Source organism: Hippoglossus hippoglossus, chromosome 1, assembly GCF_009819705.1.
Source record: "Hippoglossus hippoglossus isolate fHipHip1 chromosome 1, fHipHip1.pri, whole genome shotgun sequence".
NCBI lineage: Eukaryota > Metazoa > Chordata > Actinopteri > Pleuronectiformes > Pleuronectidae > Hippoglossus > Hippoglossus hippoglossus.
Genome location: NC_047151.1, coordinates 2130353 through 2152358, shown reverse-complemented (window position 1 = coordinate 2152358; position 22006 = coordinate 2130353). Strand labels below are relative to the sequence as shown.

At 42.0% G+C, this 22006-nt stretch overlaps 1 protein-coding gene and 1 non-coding gene across 4 annotated transcripts in view; one reads left to right on the top strand and one right to left on the bottom strand.

The window, feature by feature from the left end:
• Positions 1 to 1665: 1665 nt before the first annotated feature.
• On the bottom strand, positions 1666 to 1738 carry trnat-ugu. The gene has a single exon. It is a non-coding gene; the product is annotated as a tRNA-Thr (tRNA).
• A 356-nt stretch (positions 1739 to 2094) lies between these two features.
• LOC117762739 (E3 ubiquitin-protein ligase DTX1-like) overlaps positions 2095 to 22006 on the top strand; it is a 32711-nt gene continuing 12799 nt past the window's right edge. Inside the window, exons 1-4 of one of the 3 annotated variants that reach the window (XM_034587326.1) lie at positions 2095 to 2577; positions 3643 to 3869; positions 18742 to 18956; positions 19103 to 19989. In XM_034587326.1, coding sequence (XP_034443217.1) covers positions 3659 to 3869; positions 18742 to 18956; positions 19103 to 19989 — 1313 coding nt within the window. In that variant the 5' untranslated portion in view covers positions 2095 to 2577; positions 3643 to 3658. Of the gene's footprint in view, positions 2578 to 2815; positions 3361 to 3642; positions 3870 to 18741; positions 18957 to 19102; positions 19990 to 22006 lie in introns of those variants that run through there. The other 2 variants (XM_034587313.1, XR_004614062.1) reach the window with 2 other exon arrangements.

Below are 22006 nucleotides of genomic sequence, written 5' to 3'. Positions count from 1 at the left end.
GCTTGAGGTGTCAGACTGGGGGGAATCCAGTGGTAATGTCAGTTTATGGACATGTGAGAGCGAGCGGGGGTTTTTTTTCGGGGGGGGCCTCAAACGCCGCAAGTATATTTGGTTACAACGCAAATGTGTTTTTCTTCTTCCTGATATTATTGTTGTGAAATGTAATGTGTAAACAGCAAGACTATATGTTTAACAATCCACTATTTGCACTTAATGTTTTACATTTGTTGCTTTGCTAATTGTTTTCGCTTAAACGTGGATGGATTATTTTAAGTTTTCGAATTGGGCCGCGGCACTCTGAAGTTTGGGAATGTCTGGTCTAGCCCTTTGTATACAGTTCTTTCCTTTCTCTTGTAGATTCCCTGCATGCTGTAAGGATGTGTTCTATTGTTTCTGGTTCTAGACATTGGTCGCAAATACCCGTTGCATGTATTCAAATCATATGAAGTGCACAGTTGTTGCTGTGTTATAGTCTATTGTTGGTGTGATAACATTTTACCTACCTAGCTGCCTGACTGAATACAATAACATTGGTAACATCTTCCCTCTGAAATAACGCCCAAAGTGACGAAGTTCAACAGGTCAAATTTCTGTGTGCAACTAGAGGAGGGCGGGACCTGTGGATACAGCGATGGTTGGAGACGGGCCATGGTGATTGGCTGCCAGTGACAGCGCCGATAAAGATGGAGAACGGACTTATTGATTGGCTGTCAGTGACAGTGGTGTCACGTCAAAGATGGAAACAGAACTTACTGATTGGCTGTCAGTGAAGATGATGTCACGTCAAAGATGGAGAACAGACTTACTGATCTGTCAAGAAATGGTAACTATGAAACGTGATTGGACAATATTAGATTGGGCAATATTCTCTGGGGACCGAACCCTTAGCAGTTTAAATAAGATTTAAACACTTCAAATAAGATTTAAAACAGCCAAGGGCTGTTACTTTGACACCAATTAACTGTCCCAGTCTCTGTATTAGGATGTAATAATGCTGCACTAAGATCTAACAAGGCTAGGAGTGAGGCGAGCCTTTCATCTGAAGCTATAAGAAGGTCAATTGTGACTTTTACCAAGGCTGTTTCTGAGGTTTAATTATGGCAAACTTAAAGGATTGTACATGGATAATCAATTACAAGCGTTACTGACACTGTTGTCTTTCCTAACTGTTAAATTCTACATTTTACAATTATCCAACATGTATAGGAGACTATTATCCGAGCACTCTTTGTAACCCGGCATGCACATGCCCAGTGTGTATGAGTGGTCCCATGATATACCTTCGATACATATATAAAATCGATACAGGGAACAATTACAGCGTTGTTTCCACATTTCTCTTACTTTCCTGCTCCTTGCGTTTTGATGCACTAAATTCATATTTACACTCCTAGCTGCCTAGCTAACTTTAAAATCATCACTTAATTACAGTAAGGTACAGTTGCAGTAGGTGTGATTTGATCACTCAGTCATATGATCAAGTTAAGCTAACTAATAAAACTCAATTAATCAGTGTCACTCAGTGACAGACATAAGATGTTGCTGTTGGTTTACTTGGTTTATTTAGCTAATGCTGAGCATTCATAGTTACTGCATCAGCAGATGCAGCCTCCAAAATCAACATTAAGTTACTACATCACCACTAAAAAAAAAAAAAAGGATCTTAGGCCCCAGCGAGATTTGAACTCGCGACCCCTGGTTTACAAGACCAGTGCTCTAACCCCTGAGCTATGGAGCCTGTGGTGCAGCAACACATTTCATAAACACATTATAACTTTATCATATTATCACTGTTCAGTAGTTCTCGTGATAGGGGATGAAACTGCAGCGTTGTCACCACATGTCCACAACAAGAAGATGTCGGTGGAGAGAGTGTGACGTTAGAGCCTTTATTAAAACTACATTGATTTGAGTTCTTTCATCCACTAGGTGGCAGCATGCGTCCATCTTGGACAGAGGAGGCTGACTCTCAAGTACTTCAGGGTAAATTCGGTTTGATTTCACTGCAGCAGGAGTTAATAATAAAAACCCTTCAATCATATGTAACTGCGGTGTGATGGTGGTTCTGACTGGATCTCCAACAGGTCAAACACCGCACATGCAGCAGGAGTGCGTGCTGCTGGAATCAACAGGGGCCCTGACATGAAATGTTTTGGGAGTCTGTCTTTCTATTGGCTGACGGGACTGGGTTACCAGGGGGGTTTCTGGGCGTGGCGCGGAGAAAGAGTCGGGGGGCCGCTGTCCACCATGTCCCCCCGTAGCCCCACATCAAGTGTTCCTACTACCACATGAAGATGGACGCGAATGGATAGCGTTAGGATCAACATGGCGGAGTTTATTTCAACTCGTCGCGGGCACATTATTCACCTCCCGTAACTTCCCAGTGTGATTCTGGTCCCGGCTCGGTTTGGATTAGTTTTTATTCTAAAGAGAAATAAGTCATGTGCGTCCACCTGGGGTGAAGGGGAGAGAACGAAGGAGCCATGGTGGAGCCGAAAGATTTGATTCGTGAAGAGGTCTGAGACGGTCCTGGATTCTACTTTAGAGGAGAGAGGACCCAGACTTTCATCTGAACAGGTGAGTGTCGGCTCATTTCTGTGCAGTGGTGACAATCCATGGTTGGAGTCATTAAATGGATGTGTACATAGACTAACTACCATAGAAACCAGTGTATCAACACTAAACAACCAGTACCAACACTGTAGTAAATAATGACATATGAAGCTGACATGGGAATAAACGTTAATAATATGAATAATAACACCGTAAAGCGTTGCCATGGGCCCAGATGTGCATTGACCAGTTTGTGTGTAATAGAAGCCTGCGGTGTTGTGCTCATGTTCCCGGGACCCAGACCAGTCGAACCGGTTCTGGTCTCTCCCAGACTGGGAGTCGTTACAGTGGATCTGAGGTTGCGCTGTTGGAAGCCGCGACTTTCTCAACACTTCGTCTGCGCTAAACAACGAGATAAACACCTATTGTAGCTGTGGAGGCTAATGTCGGGATTTCCACGCCGATAAACGTGTAGTTTCTGCTCCGCAAGAAGGAAACAAGACAAGTGTCCGTGCTTATTTTCGCCGCAGCGAGGAGGTTTCTTCCACCGTGTCCGGACCAACACAGGCCGCCGCTGGAGACCGACGACCCGCTGGAGAAGCTAACAGTGTCTGGAGCAAGAGGCAGCGAAACCCAACCTCTCCAGGCCGCTCTATTGTCCATTTTGTTCGCGACTGGTCTTGAGCTCGTATTACGGTGTTTTAAAACAGACCGTGGCCTCCCGCTCTCCCCGGCCGTGCCAGGAGCTCGACTCTCCGCAGAAGAATGCACCGCTTCCTCCCGGAGTTAGCTCAGCCGCGGCTCCATGTAAGAAACCTGGCTTTGTTTTAGCTCCGGGGTGCAGTCGGCCTGTGCTCAGTAATCACGAGGCTGACCGACAGTCACACACAGAGAAAGGGCCACAATAAAACACACATATCAGATAAAAGGAGTATTGTGTTCTAATGACACCTGGTTCCTGTGTGGTTTGGCCTCAGTCTCCGGCAGTCAGGCTCTGTTTTGTCAAACAAGCCCCCCGCTCATCAGCGATTCTACAAGCTAACGACGCGGTGTGTTTTCTGGTGTTTCACCGTGTGTCTTCTCCTCCAGGGCCAACAATAACAACATGCTTCTGGCCTCTGCCGTGGTGGTGTGGGAATGGCTCAACGAACACGGCCGGTGGCGGCCCTACAGCCCCGCCGTCTCCCACCAGATAGAGGCGGCCATACGGAGCAGCGACCCCCGCGGAGGGAGCGTGGTCCTCGGCCAGGTGGACAACCGGCTCTCGCCCTACATCATAGACCTCCAGTCCATGCACCAGTTCAGACAGGACACAGGTAAGACGAGGGGAGGGGGGTGAAGCTGGATGTGATGAAGGTGGAGAGGGAGGATGCTCTCTCTCAGGATTACATGTTTGCTTCTTATTCACGATGCAGGGCCATAAAACTTCCATAATGGCATAGAAGAGTGGAATGCTGTCATGGCAACTTAGTGTACCCTGCTTCATTGAACAATGAGTTTTCAGTTTGTGTGTTGTTTACGTGTGATCACCTCTGTTGGGCTCTTCCTGTGCACTCTGCTCTGCCTGGACCTCTCATATGAAAACATTAGATGATTATGTGTGATTCAGTTAATCTGATCATAGTTTAACACATATACTTACATGCATATAGGTTGAAACTAATAGGGAAAGATGTAGACTGCAATGTACCATGTTTGGTTATTTTCAGTGCAGCTACATTGAAGTTTGATTAGGCTCATCAACTTACAGTATACAGAGGACATGTATCAGGGGACAGGGGATCCGTTTTGATAGAAACGGCAAAACCCATTACAAGTTTTCTATGCTGATCCAGTGACTTGTCTAGGTGGCAACAGTGCTGTTGTCAGCAAAATCAGTGGAGAGATTAGCACAGACTGATTAGTGAACAACCAAATCCTCAGTGGTTTCCACCAATTAAACGTGAGCCGCATTAACATTCATAACAGAAACGTTTACGTTATAAGTATAAGTTGGCCCCAACACACAGTCGTCATAAAACAAAGCCATAATACCAGCCAATGATAACATGGTTGTTTTAGTGTTAGTCCATGTCTGTTTACCTGTGATAGTGGGCTCCAGCTTTGTAACTTCAATGGTTTGAGTTCGTCTCTGTATCTGTTCTCAGCAGTAACACATAGTGGTTGGATCATTTTCAATGGACATGGAAATATTGTTTTACTTTTGATACTATTCATCCAGGTCAAATAAGATCCCATCCTTATATGTCTTATAAGATGTACATTATATATAAGGTCAAAAGACCTTGGACTGGAAATAACATCATTGATTACAAGCACAGTTGCATTCAGGGCCTGATATGTTAAAGATAATTCTTAGATTCTTTAGATGTAAGAATTCTGTGTTGCACTGACATCACTTATAGGCACGAGATAAAGTGTTGTTCACTTGTTTTTTTCAAAGTAAATCTGGCATTGGTGCAACAGCTTTTCAATGGTTTAGACTTATGTGTGGAAATTCTTTCAGAGGGTGGGTGGATTGGGTTGAGAGCCAGCAGCATGATGATGTGAGGCAGCTGCAAATGACCATTGCACCACTGATCACCACTTAGCAGCATTCTTTAGCTCTTATCCATGGGCACTACACACATGCACGCACACATACACACAGGCGCAGAGCAGCTGCACACAGGTCACATGAAGTAAAGAAACTGAGACCATGATGCTCTGGAAAGAATATTTCAGGCCCAATGAACAGAGAGTTCACTTGAGTTCTCCTCCCTCTGTCACTCGGCTAACTATCTCCCCCAATTTCTGCCTGGGGTCTCTCGTCCTTTTGCCACTGTTCCACTCTCTTGTAGAAGTGTTTAGTTTCATCAATACTCGAAAGTCCTGACGATTTTTCAGTTTCGGCTTCGACGTGAGAGATAGAAAGATATGAGTGTATGTTGTGGGGGTGTTGCCAAAGGAGTGAGATAATTGGGGAGTCTTCTGTATTCCGTCCATCTCCCTCCCCGTCTTTCACTCCTCCACCATTGTTGGATTTTGTTGAACAGATGTGAGCTACTCCATTGTGGCTGTGAGACACACACACACACACACACACACACACACACACACACACACACACACACACACACACACACACACACACAAGAGGGGACAGTCTAAGGGTTCTGAGAAGCAGACCAGCCCCCAGAGGCAGAGGGGGGGTTTAGGTTTGGGGTCCGTGGTTTTGTCAAGTTCACGTCAGTGGAAGATGAAGGGAAGAAGGAAATACAAAGAATGAAAAAGAGAGCAGTCACAGATAGAGTTGTAAACTGGTGGCTATTTCCACTTGGGGTCCAGTTTTGGGTTGTCAAAGTACCTGCATATGCCATGGCCTGATGCGCAAGTGTCTTTTTCTTCAATTTTTCTATCCTATTCTTCTATTTCTATTTTCGATTTTACTAGCGTCTTTGAATTTGAACATAGCAGGGTTCTCATTTATAATCCAGCACAGATAAAACAACATGCATAACAAATACCACTTAACATGTATGTGATCACTACTGAGTTTGATTCGAGGGAGAAAGCCATGCATGACACTACCAAAGGCGAAGATTGGTTTGAGCAAGTTGTTTTGGCTGAAATCAAGCTGTGTCATCATCATAACCCTAACCCTACCGTCTGACATCACACACCTCACATAACACAGATTATGCCTAAATAAGTCAAAGACACACAAAAAAAGGAAAGGCTTGAATCATAAGCAATAGGTACATTTTCAACAATAAACATATGGGGACAGAGACACATGCAAAAAATAACATAACATAAAACATTTTCAATAATTCAATATGGCCCACTAAGGATGTTATCAAAATTGAAATGGCCCTAGAGGCAAAAGGTTTCTCACCCCGGCAACAGATGAACAGGGAAACTACAACAGTAGATTAACTTTCTGTTCCTTATTGCTCTAGAACTTCAGTCACGCTTGAGGTTCTTTTCATTTTCAATTCCTTTGTACAGAAATAATTTGTCCAAATATATATCTAAATTTGAAACAAAAATGTAATATCGAGGAAAAGATGGTCTCCTCCCTTATTGATGTTTAATTAACTGACTGAAGTCACATAAACTCCTGTTCTTATAAAACAGTAACTGGGTGAAGATACGATTAAACCTGAGTTGTTGACGATGTACGATCCTAAAGATCACATTAATGGACTGGACTTAGAAATTAGTTCCATACTGTTGGCAAATCTCTAACCCTCTTCGAACCGACTAAATCCAGCCCATTTGATGACACTTCGAACAAATGACAGATGCAAAAATGAAAAAAAACTAATATCTCAGGATGAGAAAGCAGGGCCGAAAACGCAGACAAAGGAGTCAAAAGTGTTTGACATGCTGTAAACAAAAACACGTGATCTCCGCAACAGAATCAATACATCATAGCTTCTGCCTTCTGCACCACCCCTGACCTGAATCATGGGGAGTATTTGTTGCTTTTGTAAATGCGTCTGACCGGAGAACCTCCCGCTGCATTGTTCATATGTGAAAGGAAACTTCTAGATAAAAGACACCATGTTTGAAGACAGCCTTGGACTGTAACTTCCAAACAGAAGGTCTTGATATTTTAAATGAAACAAGCTTACAAAAATGATTTTTTTTTGTCATTTTAGTACAAATTTGGAGAAACATATTTTATGTTTCTTTAAAGTTAAAACTTGAAATGAAACCGACTTGTCATCGCTTTCTTTGAAGGGCATTGTCCAAAGTCTGAAGGCATCTCTTTTTCCTGCTCTACAGCATGTTCCTCCACTCATTCCAGCTGGTCCTGCTGAAGGAGACACATTCCCAGACCCCCACAATGCCCTGGGGCATCAGGGTCATCATATAGGGGGGTAGGGTTTGGATTTGGGGACTCCCTAGAGACGAAGGGGAGGAGGTGGATTGTGCTAGAGAGGGGGAGGCTCTGGAGCCAAACATTAGCCCTGACTGTGTTTACATTCTCAATGAAACCAGGTTACAGGGACAAACCAGGTTATGACTTTAAATCACAGAACAAGTTTAGTGTCAGTCCTGGCGATCCAGAAGGAGTGCTTCCTCACTCACAACCAAGATGGGTCAAAGCCTGTCCTCCTGTGCATGTTGATGTAACAGCAGGGGAGCAGCCAGTGCTCTGGTCAGGACTAGCTTCTCTGTCATCAGCAGAGGAGCTGCTAGCAGCTTTACCACTGTCGCCAGACTGTCCTTTAAGAAAACTGGGGTAATTTGGTATGACCTTAAGATGTTTGGTGTCAACATCTGTGCCTCTTTGGTTTGAGATGACAAGTAATCTACTGTCTCTGATTGTTGTGTGTGAGGAGGGGTAAAGACAGTCCAACTTCTAAGGGTCCTACAAGGCAGTTGTAGGGGAAACACTGTTGAACTGCTGTAATGCTGGTGCCAGGTACCCTCTATATGTTTTTATACTGACTGAAAATAGAGTGTATCAAAGACCAAAAGCTAGGGATACATTTTTGATCAGTTTCATTATTTATTATTTGGTTGTATGGTTCCTGATTCTAAGTTTAAATTATTTGTATAAAGTGATCTTGTGCACTGTTTAGGGGCAGCAGAACAGCTGGAAATATGTCTGATATACCACCGTTCCATGTTTTTATAGCCATAGCCATCATAGCATCATTGCTGCTCCCTTATTTCTATCAGACATTTCTTATGTTTACATACTTCAAACATTGACTTTTGACCTTTCCATTGTGTTAAAAACAGTTTCTTGTAATCAGTGTTGTAAATATTGTAATTCTGTTGATGAGCTCAGCCATATGCGGCATCTATTCTACTTCTCTCCATCCTGGGAGAGGGATCCTTCACATGTGGCTCTCTCTGAGGTTTCTATGTCCCCCCCCACCCCCCACCCCCTTAATAGGGTGTGGAGATCACGTTTTTTGTTTACAGTACAGCACATACAGCCCCTTCAGAGGATGTCACGGTATTCTCTGGAGTTCAGTGTGTAGCTTAAAGCAGCTGAAGTGCAGTATTCACTCTCTGGAGCTCTGGTCAGTTCTTCATTAACCCTTAGGGAAATAACTGCAGAGTTGGCTGATTTTGTCTTTATCACTAAGTGTGACCTCTTTTACACTACACATTTGACCCACTAGGAATAAAGTATAAAGTATTGATTTTGTTTTAGCCTAATACATATGTGTGGCTCTTTGTGTTTATATAAATATTTAACATTGAAGAACTTTGACATTTTGTTAATTAAATAAATAGTTTTTTTAGAGAGGTGTTACTATATCTAAAAGGAAAGCATTTAAAAAAGATAACATTGTACGTGGATTTGACTGGTATTTAGCTATTTTCTTTTCCAGTTTACCTTGTGGAACTCGTAGGTCGGTCCCTTTATCCGTTTGTCCTAAAGCCTTGTTTTTTGGTTTTACTTCCTCTGGTCCATCTGATCTGTCTCCCTCTATCTCTTTCTCTGTTTCTTTGCCTTTCTCTCTGTCACACTCTGAAGCTGAAAATTGACCCTGAACCCAAAACTCAGGGGACTGGACTCTTTCAGGGTGAGACAGAGTAGAGACGAAGGGGGAGAGAGAGCTGAAACAAGTAGGCAGCATGACAGAGTCGGAGGTGACGGGGCAAAGACAGTGTGGAGAGGGCCACAGAAAGTTATACAGTGAGGTGGGAGGCAGATGCATGAGAAGTTTGGAAAGTTGTCATACATATAATATGAATTACTCTCATTATCTGATCAACATTTATTCAACAAATACACTGAAATCACACCGTTCCTTGACTGAGTAGAACTAACCTAGCTTTAAGTTAGCTGACTGGGTCCTGTTTTGTATGTGGACACATCATAAATCACCAGGAAACAGTGGGAAGGAAATTCAGAGGAAGGAAGATGAAAGAGAGGAAGAGGTCATACAGCCTTTTCTCTCTGAGTTGTTGTGAAACTCTGCGTGTCGAGTTACTGTTACTGTGAGGCCTCTGGGGGGACATCACTTACTGCCTGCTCCACAACACACTAACACACACAGCGACACATACGCTAGCAGCAGACCTACAGCACATGAAAGCATCACACTGTATGAACAAAGATTCCCCCAAAGTATCTTAGCTTGGCATTCTTCACTTGAAACACATCAAGCCCAAAGTCAACCACCTATATCTATTGCCTGAGCATTAGCTGTAACTTTACACTTTACCCAGGTCCACAAATTCATTACACACAATTATCTAATTCTTTGAAGCTTTTCGACCCCAAAATATCAGGATTTCCAAAGCAAACCATGATTACAACTGTGGCTGTGTCATATTCCAGAAGTTGGAACGAGAAGATGAGGAAGGCAACAAAGAATATGAGACTACTGTTTACTTTCAATGTGCAGCTCCCTAGTTAGTGATGGGTCCTTAATTACAAATATTCTGCTCAACAGCGGAACCAGTTCAAGAACCAAAGCTGCTTTGGTGTTATGGAGGTAAAAGAGAGAGAGAGAGACCAACCCATTCTATGATATGTTAGCTTTACCTGACAGTGTTTGCACACATAATGTTTAGTAGCACATGCACAAGTTTTAACAAAGCCTTGTAATAACACGCTCTTCTTTTGTTGTAAAATAGGAGCATTTTAGTACCAGGCGCCAGTAAAAAGAAGGGAAAGTACATTTTGTCGCCTAAACTGTTATGTTATCATTTTTATAATTGAATTCAATTTGAACTAAATAAAAGTCTTAAAATCTTGATGCATTCCTATTCCATCCAATCATGACCCATCCCTAACACACGCACACACACAGGATTGCCTGTGACTGATGACTTTCATGTGATATGGTTTAGAGGGTCTCACAGACTAGCAGATCTAAAATTTGAATGTGTGTTTCATAGATGGGTAGACATACAGACAGATTGGTTGATCGATCTAATCTGACCTGTAAATCATATTCAGTAAATACTGAAGTAACATCAGCAAATGCCTGGAGCAGTGATTCGTTTTATGATTGTACCCACTAAATTTCATGTTGTTCAGTTTACTTGTCATGAGGAGTACAGCCCCATGAAAACTATTGTAAAACAGTCTTCTGTGGCTGTGGAGGCAGCTTTTTAAAGTAAAGTAAAATAACCCAGATGGCTCGTGAATTCAGAAAATTGCCAGCATGTGTTGCAAACTAGACTGTGGTGTATGAAAGAAGTTTTTAATGGGCTTGTGGGCTTTTAAGTGATGTTTGTAATTCTGACCATTAGATTGTTTTTCAAAGTGTCTGATGTGACTTACAACCACATCTATCTCATTGTATTCTTCTTATTGCTGTTTTTATTTTCATTTACAAAGTATGTGTCTAGGTAGCTAGCGATGTAAGAAAATGATGTACCCATCGGGGCTATAACTTTTAATCAGAAATTCAATATTGAATTTGAGGAATTGGTTCAAAGTCTGGAAATATTCCTTAAACAGCAATTTACTGAAGAGTCCCCACACTCTGATCAATTTGTCAGCGTTTCTAATAAAAATTGGATTGGAGCCTTTTTTAATTTTAAGGTCAATGTTTGATTTATTCATTTTAACCTGGGTTTAGAAATGCATCCATTTCACATCTTTTCTATATAAACATACTGATGTGGTGTTAGTAACAGACAAAATGAAAGAAAAGAGAGAGTGACAGCATCAGACAACAGGCGGGCGAGATAGAAAGATGAACCAAGCAAGATGGAAAGAAGTTTAGCCTTTGTCACTTAGGGTCAGCTTGACCCTTTAAATTATGAGTCTCCTTTATCTACTCTTTTAGCTCATGCTTTTACCTCATCTCTCGGCTCTCTCTCCTCACTCCATCTTCTCTGTATCTGAGAGCACTGAGTGGAGAAGGGAGTTAGAGGTCAAGGGATACTATTGTGGGGGCTCTAACTTAATGTTAGGAGAATAACAGCAATTTCAGCTCATCTGCCCCAGGCTGGGTTCAGGTTAGGACAGAAACTGTATCACGTCAAGTTTTAGGCTGGAAAAGAAATGGGCAGAAAGTGAGGATAATCTTGTTATTTTTCTGATGGTGGAAACAAAGTCACAAAGGATTGAGGTCATAATACATGTTTATGTGTGTTCCATTACTCATAACTTTTAGATAGGGGACCTATATTTGTTAACGCACTGGGGACTTGTCTTCGTTAAGGGAAAAAAGTGCAATGTTATAACAGCTCGACTAAATACCGCACTGGTTGTCGCTTTGTGTCTTTATTGTGACTAACATTAAATGGCAAATCTTCAAGGGGTCCACACAAAGACAACAACAAATCAATCAAAGAATCATTGTAATCATAAAACAAAACCAAATTGCTAAAAATATTTTAAATGGTTTTACATATGAAACAACAAAAACTAGTTATCTTAAATGACAACAGATATTATGTAACAAAAAGAAAATCAATATTTGAAACATTGAATGAACTCCTCTAACTGGGCATGAAACTGCTTCAGTGGAGGCTGTTTCAGTTTACTGCTATTTTAACATAAATTGTATTTACATATTTAAATGTGGCACTGCAGTAACAACGAACCCTTTGGGAAATTTACACACTACAACAGCTAGTTAAAACTCAGTGAGGAAATAGCCTGTTAGTATCTATTGATTTTTATCTCAGAGTGAGTCTGAGAATTAATTTGGTTGAGGTCTGGAAAGTTTGCTGGTGGAAGAAGTGAAGTATGTGGACTTACAACACGTGAAGAGTGCATAGATCTACAGGAGGCGAAGCCAGGTTCATTCTTTCTAACCACATGCTGACATGGAGAAAGTAACATGGAAATTTAATACACTGCGGAGAGAGTGTCCAGAATTGGCAGAACGTAGAGGAAGTGCACACTTGTCTCAAAAGCTGAATTTCCCAGAGTCATTGATCTTGATCTGGATTTTAGGAGAGTAGCTTAAAGGCCATCCTGCCATGCATGAAACAGCAGCCGAACCTTAAATGCGCTCGCCGGCTGGTCAGTCCGCAGCCATGTGTGGGTATGTGTGTGTTTCTGTGTGCGGGGAGGGGTCAGTGGCAGAGAGAACAATAAAGACCAGATGGCCTGTCTCTCTCTCCACCTGCCCCAGGCCTCTTTGTCCTCTCTCATACACTTCACACACTTTAATTTCCCCGACTGCTCCCTGTATTTCCCATGTTTCCCTTTGCCTTTAGATCTTTTCCAAACGTGGTGACAATTGTTTCATCTTTCAGATATTCCACAATTCCTTTAGCTCAAGTGTGTATTTTCTTGGTTACAATACAGAGCTTACAACTATTTTCTATAGGTGGATGAATGATACAATATGGTTTCAGTTTAAAACCTCTGCATGCACATACGAATATTGTGTTTGACCAATGCACAGAACCACACCTAGACACATGCATTTGATTCCGACTGATACCATGTGAAAGCAACAGCAGCATGTTGTGACAGAGTTAACATAGAACGGGTGTGGTACTGTGAGAACAAAGCACGATTAAGGCCTTTGACATATTTCTGTTTGCTGTGTACAACACACACAGATACATGCTGCACTGGTTGTCACTTTGCGACAATTCATCTACTGCACTATATGTACTGTATGGAATGGATGCACCTATTCAACTTCTTCTCTTTCAATACCAAAAGCACTCAACCCTACAGCTGTAATTCTCAGAGCCACTAACACCTCTTTTTATCAAATAAGTGTTGGTTTGTAGAAAAGGGGCACAGGCTAGCATAACTACATCTAACTAATCTATCTAATAATTCCAGAAATCTCTTTCAATCCGTCTGTTTCTATGTATGTGTGTATGTGTGTATGTATGTGTGTATGTGGCTTGTGTATCATGAGAACTGTGCATCTAATCGGCTTCACACTTGCCGTGTGTATTGCTAAGGGCCCAAGGAAGCACAGTGTCTAATTAGGTGTGATTTGGACATGTGATCTGGTTGATATGAATAGAATTTGAATAAGCAGATGACCAGCTGTGGTGCAGCTTCAGGGTTTTGTGGTCTTTATTTGCAGTGGCACAATTAGTGCTGTCAGTGCACTAGTTTATATAAACGCACCATTACAGAAATTCAAGATTTCATTTGAGGGATTGGTCCAAAGTCTGGAAATATTTCTTAAAGAGCAATATACTGAAGAGTCCCCACACTCTGACCAATTTGTCGGTTTTTCTAATCAAAATTGGATTGTTGACTTTTTAAGGTGAATGTTAGATTTATTCATTTTAACCTGGGTTTAGAAATGCATCCATTTTTACCATCTTTTCTGACAATTTTGTCCTGATTGTTGAAACACATTCACTCGCTCACACACAAACAGATTCTCTTTGCTTGCTAACTGAATGGGATAACAGTTGAGAATGATTCGCGAGAAGAGTGTTAAGGTTATAAAGTTGCTGCCCACAGATCAATTAATCTACTGCACTACACTATATGGACTGTAAGGATGCACCCATTCAACTTCTTATCTTCAAATACCAATTCTTATATCCCAGTTCATGCTATTTTGGTATCTGATATTGATCACCATCCAATGCCACAGATCTGTTTTTTCAGGTTGTCACTGGGTTCTTTTTCATTTATGTTAACATGAGGAGAGGGATTGCTGTGGCACCAAAAACTGAGTTGGCGGAGCACCATGACTTGAATGTGCCTGATGTGAAACATAATTCTAAAACACACTAAGCCAATAAAATGGTACATGACCTGATTTTACCCAGTTTACTATTATCAGTACTTTAAATGACAGTATTCTATTTCCTGAGGTGTGTGTGTGTGTGTGTGTGTGTGTGTGTGTGTGTGTGTGTGTGTGTGTGTGTGTGTGTGTGTGTGTGTGTGTGTGTGTGTGTGTGTGTGTGTGTGTGTGTGTGTGTGTGTGTGTGTGTGTGTGTGTGTGTGTGTGTGTGTGTGGGGCACTCTGCCTTTACCTCCTGCAGGCATTGCATGCCAGCTAGTTTTAGCTTTCATAGTGACAAAAGGACAAGAAGCATGGCTGCTAATACAAGCGTTTGTCAGGATGCTGCCTTGCACTCAACTCCGCAGAGGGACCTGAACTTTATCCCAACATATTTAGTTTAGTATGACTCCAGCTGTAATGACGTTTTCATCACTACGAGTGGTTCCCCACAAACTAAGCACACAGACTTGAACATATTTCTGTATCAAAGTGTCACTGCCGTGCAGGGATACAGATGTGTAAATAAATGTTGTGATAATTCAATAGCACAACTGCGAATAATAGTGAGAATACACTAATGGAAAAATAATCCCATTAATGTGCTAAGTCAGTAGTGACTAACTCAGCCTCAGTGTTCACAACCCAAGTTATTATAGCCATACTCTGTAGATTCAATGTCAAGCCTTGATAATACACACACTTACATGCACACACATACATACAAAGCATCCTGAAGTCAAGGGTTGATGCCATGATAAGAGACAAAAGCAGCTTGTCCTCTTTGTGATAAGACCTTGGCCTGATTGTCCTGTACAGAACACAAAGCTAAAGCTTCATGCACACAAAATCCACGGATGCTATTTGACAGTCATTTTGAGAAGCACATCTCCCTTTTCCCATTATGGCTCTTTCTTTATTCATGTACGTATGAAGAGAATATCCCTTCTGTGATCAATAAAGAGGAGCATTATTCCTTTTATTATTAGTATAATGGAGAGGGTTATAAAAGAGCACCCAGTCCTCCTGGACTGGAAACCTCTAATAGATGGTGGTTTTCAGCTGTTTGTCTCCACAACAAGTCCCTGAGGTAAAGTCGTTCTCTGAGGACGGGAATCAGAGTGAAACTAAAAGGAATATGCGACATCTAAATCTGCACATCATGGCAGCTTTTCATTAATAATAACAAGCTCCAAAATGGTATCTTTTCTTCAATGGTAAATGGTCTGTATTATTTTCTAGTCTTGATGACCACTCAAAGCGCTTTGCAGTACAGTTTATTGCCATTCACCCATTCACACACACACATTCATACAGGGCATCTATGGTCAGCAGTTTTTAATATGAGGGGCCATTTGGGGTTCAGCTTCTTGCCCATGGACACTCCGGCATGCAGGTAGGGAAGACCGGGATCGAACAATATTAATAATAATAATACATCTTAGTTGTATAGCTCTTTTAACAATGCTCAGAGACACTTTACAGTATTACAAAAACAAAGCACATAAAAAAACTAACAATATAAATAACACATTGGAAATAAGATACACGTCATTATAAAATCACTTTCTGTAAATGCATATTAATAAGCTCCTTTCGTATAATAAGCATAAAACTTTCTCTAAACAATTATTCTCTCTACTTCATCATATTGATCCTCACAGGTGCAGCCCTCACACACACCGTGGTGGTGTCCCTATAATCCTGTAATGTCGTCATTCTGATGATTATTTATGTTTAGTGCTAAAAGATGTGACACATTTGGCATACAGTGCTGGAGTTATTGTGGAGTAAACAAACCTTTGAGGAATAACATTATTTTATAGTCTGGAGCTGCCTCAGTCTTCGGTCTCAGAACGGACTCACTCACTGTAGTAATCAATGGGTCGAGTATAGATGATGATGTAATCAGTGGAGGGCGGAAGTGTTGAAACTGGTTTAAATAGCCGCCCATACAGGACTCTCTAAGACATAAAGCTGACACACACACAATTTCACTCGTCAACACTACACGTGGCATTCTATTGGCCGGGAAGTTTGACTTGTTGCACCAAAAAATTCAAAGTGCAGAAAAAATAAAAACTAAGAGCAGAGGTGAAATCTGAGAGTAGACGTTTCACATGCACACAGAAACAGCACGAGGAGAGGCCGGAGCACAGGAAATATTTGAGTGTGAGAGCATTCCAAAATCTGCGCGTGAAATCAATAAGTCATGCTCTCAAACTGAAAGACCATGCTCTTGAATACAATAGGGAAAAACTCATAAAGTAGAAAAGTAAAAAAATGTCATGCCCAAACTCCCATGTTTGTTTGTTTGTTTTGGCTTCAAGCTAATTTCCTGGCTGCATCTGTACCATGCTGCAGAACATAAAGCACTGTTCAAATGAGGACAAGGAGGGCGATATGTGGCAAAAAGAAATAGGCGATATAAATAATGCGAAAATGCTTTTTGTGTCATTACACAATATACAGTATATTGTTATATTGCACCACCAGACTGTACAACACAATAAACAATTCAGTGAGTGATAATTCAGTTTTAATTATTCACCCTCTCACTGTCTCTATCCACGAAACAAATGCAGCCCACATCTATTGAACCACTCCTCTTGATGTCTGTGTGCCCATGCCCCTCTGCCAATATCAGAGCTTTGTACTCGTCTCTCTACTTTTTCTCTCTCGCTCTCTCTCACACACAAACACACACACACACACACACACACACACACACACACACACACACACACACACACACACACACACACACACACACACACACCTTCCTCTCCTTGTCCTGGCATTGACTGAATAGCCCATTACCCCTGGAGAAAGAGGTGGTTTGTGGTTGGTTGGTCGAGGGACCCTCCTCCCATCCCTCTGTCCCACAGGGAGACAGAGAGACATTGTTGTGTTCTGGATATACAGTATATTTGTGTTTTTAATTATTCATTCAGCTGTGTTTATTTTGTTTAGCCTTGTTTGTGCCTTTGTCAATAATAGGTTGGACTGGAAGTTAAAACACAAGTATGTGAATTTGTGAATGTGAAATAAAGAGCAAAGTTGATGAAGTGTTGTGAACTATTTAACTCACCACTTAGGACCACGAGGCTGGCAACCCCCACTGTTGACACTATCGTGGTGGATGTGTTCACCCACTCACCCAAGTAGTTAAATAGTTCAATTAAAATCCTGCATCCAGTTAGAAAGGCTGCATCATGGCTTACGTATCTTCAAGTGCTTTTTCATACATGAAGTTTTTTACTTAATTTTCATCACATTGAAATGCATGGAAATGGGATTTCTTCGTGGACCTGGTATTGTGAGCCTCCTGATGTACGAATATGTTATCGAAGTGGAGCAGAGGGAGGTTGTTACTGCAGCTTTGAGCTATGCATTGTTGTTCAGCTCAATGATTTCATCAGCTGGTCCCAGACTTTAAGTCTTAACAAATGTGTTCTGTTCTTTTGTGTACTTCTCTTTTACCGAAACCTCTCACCAACTGCCTGAAGGGGTTTTGCAAACTTTCCACAATATTCAGTCATAGCAGGATTGTTTTGATGCAGAGTAGGAATGCGCTCGGACCTCGTGAAGACCTGGTATTCACATGTGTTTTTTGTGATCCGATCACAAGTGGACAGCTCTAAGTACAGGTGTGAACGCACTCAGATCGGATAGTGATATGATCACGTCAGGCCACATTTGGCGGTGGTCTTGGTCACATGTGGCCACAATCTTTGAGGAGTGTGAACGCGAATGTGGTCCTGGCCACATTGAAGGACCGCCTACAAGCACAAATATTCTGAATGAGGTTTCAGCTTCTTACCTATCAGCTCACTCACCACTTAACCTATCAGAGACTTTGTCTCTGTCAGATTGTGGTCTAATGGAAGCTGCTTGTTGTGAACCCAACTCTTGATTGACCATTTTCATTACGTTGACCACGTCCCTTCAAACAAGACGCACTGAATCGTCTTTTACTGCCATGAAAATATTTTTGCTTGTTGGTGCATTTATCTTAAAAGTGCGACATTTCCCATCTACGTTTTGTAGTTTGCCACAAGCCAGCCTCCTCGTTGTCAGGCTAAATCTGGTTATGTAAAAGGTTGTATCATCACATGTTTTATTGAATTTGTGCTCATTCAAAGATAAGGGGCTCTATTTTCACAATGTAAGCTTGTGGTCTAAAGCACATGGAGCAAATGTTTCAGATTGGGTACTTTTGATAGTTTAATGGTGGATCAAAAGGTCGCTCAGGCAGACACGTGGTTCAAATTAGTTGTTTTTGTTTAGTTTGTCTCTAAATTAATCATGGGTGTATTTGGTGCGTAACACACAATAAACTGTAAGATAGGGTGCGGGTGTGATGAAGAGCTAAAGGCTTTTAAAACAACCAACAATTTCTTTGTTACCTTGGTAGAAAAGGGGAAGAATTAACAGCAAAAAAAAGACATTGTTATCAGCCAAATTATTTCTTGTATCTTCTGTATCAGCTCAGAATTTCCGAATCAGTTCTTGCTTTAATATTCAATTTTTCCTCTTTTTTGCTTCTCAGGAACCATCCGTCCGGTACGAAGGAGTTTTTATGACCCCGCTTCGGCCCCGGGTCAGGGCTGGCAGTGGGAGTGGGAAAACGATGCAGGTTCATGGACGCCCTATGACATAGAGGTGGCCATTGCCATTGAGAGTGCCCACAACCGCCAGCAGCCTTGCCTCGACCTGACACCACTCGGTTTCTGCTACCTCATTGATTTTCAAAACATGACACAGGTTTGTTTTAATTCTTTACATCAACATCAATGACATAATCAACTTGACACTTCCTCCATATCTGAAGTTCTTTTACCAAATAGATGATACGTAGCTTTCAAGCTGGAACGTTAAAACATTGTAAACATGTTTTTCCTGTGCTACAGGTGAACAGACAAAGCCAGAGGTGTCGGAGGATCCAGAGACGTGCTGATATGGCCTACCCTTTAGTGTCCGGTCCTCTCCCTATACCCAAAGGCGGAGGTGTTGGAGTAGGTGGAGGGCTAACAGGAGCCTTGCTGGGCGTGGGAGTGTCAGGGGTTAGCATGGGGATTGGAAGCTCCGTCTACCCTAATGGAGGCTTGTCAGCTCCTGGACTGGGCCCCTGTTCCTGTCAGCAGTGCTTATTGGTCCTTAGTGTGAAGACCAACACAGTAGGAGCAGGAGGGGGGACAGCAGGGATACAGACTCTTGGCAGACGCTCACTAACCATGCAGCGGCCGAAGAACTTAGCACCCATCGCCTCCAGACCTCTGAGTCCATCTAAATCAGTCACTCTGGGACGAGGCCAGCAGCAGAACTCCAACTACTACCTGACACTTCCGCACGGCCTCGCTATCTCTAGAAACATAGCCTCGCCAAGAAGGAACGCCCAGCTCTTCGCTCAGTCGCTGGCCGCCCTTACTGCTGGCACGTCCTCTCTGGGTGTCTCCTCGTCTTCCAACAGGCCTCCTCCACCATCCCTCCCGCCTCCTCAGCCTCCATCATCCAACCCCAGCATGAACCCTCCGTCCATTCCAGCCAAGCACTCCTCATCCTCTGCCAATGATTCAGTGCCAACTGCCACATTAATAACCCCTGCCTGCAAGGTGACCACACCTCCTTCTCCGGTGCCATCTCCGTCGCCATTGGTATTGAATCCGCAGCGTACACCATCGTCCGCATCAACAGTGTGCCATGCCCCGTTGCCACAGAGGTCAAGCTTAGCCGGGCTGAGCAGACCAGCGTTACAGAGGATTGCAATGGCCCAGTCCAGAGCGCTCATAGCATCAGGGTGAGTGAATGAAACACACACACACACACACACACACACACACACACACACACACACACACACACACACACACACACACACACAACCAGGAGCTTGATTAAAAGCATTTTCGTCACTTTCAGCAATTTTCATGAATTATACCCACAGAAAGTAAAGTCTGAGGCAGTGGAACTATTTATTTTCATCTCATTTAATCGTTGCAGTGTATCTCATATTGGACATTTTTACATATCATGCAATCCTGTTGTATTCGGTCTGAATACTATCCCCTGCAGGGACACATGCCCATGTGCATGTTGAAACATGCAAATAACCAGCAGGCCTGGGCATGCAGCACTAAATATTCACATTCACACCAACATTTACTCAAACAACCCTCGTCACGCCCACTGATGGGTGTCATATGTGTGAGTGTTGTAATGAGTGGTGTTGCTCTGCACTAACTATGAGTGGTGTGATATCAGGTGTGATTCTTCAGATTCACATTCATTCCTCTTGAAAATGTTATGTTTTCTTTGTGTTGTTGTCCAAGTGTATTTTGGGTATTTGACCTGTTTGGTGCGAAAAATCTTTTTTCTTTAATCAAAGACAGGGTTTGTTGAGGCAGATGTTATTAACACAGGGGAAAGTGATGTTTTGAAATAATTCCTCATGAAGGTTAAAGATGAACAGACAGAAGGCATTGGAGATTAATGAGATTCAGCAGCACCCACCCTCCTTTCATCTATCTTGTGTCAACAGAACCAGAAGCCAGTGAATTGTGGGGATTTTGAAATGTGAAACACATTTTTAAATCCAAGTAAAGTAAGAGACAGTGTAGATTAATGAGAATACAAATTCTTCATAAAATGTTAGATTGGCCTAAGTTGGATTCCTGTGTGTGTCTGTGTGTGTGGCCATTTGTCTCGAAAACTATTTAATACATATGGTATGCAAAGTTCAAAGAGCAGCAAGCAGCTCTGTCTCAGGTCTCAACCACTAACCTCTGATCACACAATGACCCTATTAAATATACTGTGCACTCAATTGAGTTGAAGGATCATAGTGAGACACCAACACTCCATTTTAAAGACAAATCTTTTAAATCTTCTTTTCTCTCACACCTCTGTCCATCTTCCCGTAGTAACACTGGAACCACAGTTCAGTTTTATGCATTTTCAGTCTGTCGATTGAATTCAGGTCTGTCGGTTCATGTAGTCAGTGTAACCTGATTTACTTTTGTTTGATGGTCGGTAATAGTGTGGAAACACTTATGGTAAAGAACACAATGAGTCAGCTGACACTGTCAGCCAGCTGCACAAGGCAATGGATTTGACACAAGTGAACTGCAAGACTTAGCTGCTCTTCTCCCCCACCACCTCTCTCCACTCAGCCTGAACACTGTCCTTGAACACCTGCTCCTTTTTATTCACTCTTAAGACCCTAACCTCCTCTTCTCCTTTCCTGTCATTTCTCTTTGATCATGTATTTGTTTCTCTGACCTTCTTCTGAATGATAACTTTCCAACAAAACCTGTTCAAAACTCCTGTCCTGATACTTGTGTCTTTTATACCTCTACCTGCTGCCTTGCAGATCCATGTTGTAGACATCCTTCACTTTCATTCTTGTTGGTTCTCATGTCAGTGGGTCTGGGTCAACTTGATTTCCATGCTGCTGAAGTTATTATTTTTATTATTTAGAAAATGAACATGTTTCTCTATGCAGTGGATTCTATCTGTGGAGGTCGTTGAAAAAGTGTCACAAATCAATGTCAGGCACACAGCGCTACAATAAAGCAAATTATCAAATTAACATCACGTTATCTTGTATGTTATTATGAGTGTGGTATAAAAATTGTTTTGTTTCATTATGAAACTGTCACAGGACTAATCAGACTGTGGTGGGCTGCCAGAGTCTATAGTTATTTAATGAGGAACACTATCTGTAGATGACAATGTGTCTGTTGCTCTATCAGTTGCTTCGACCACTTTGGTCCTGACAGAAATATCTCAACAATTGTTGGATGTATACCATGTTT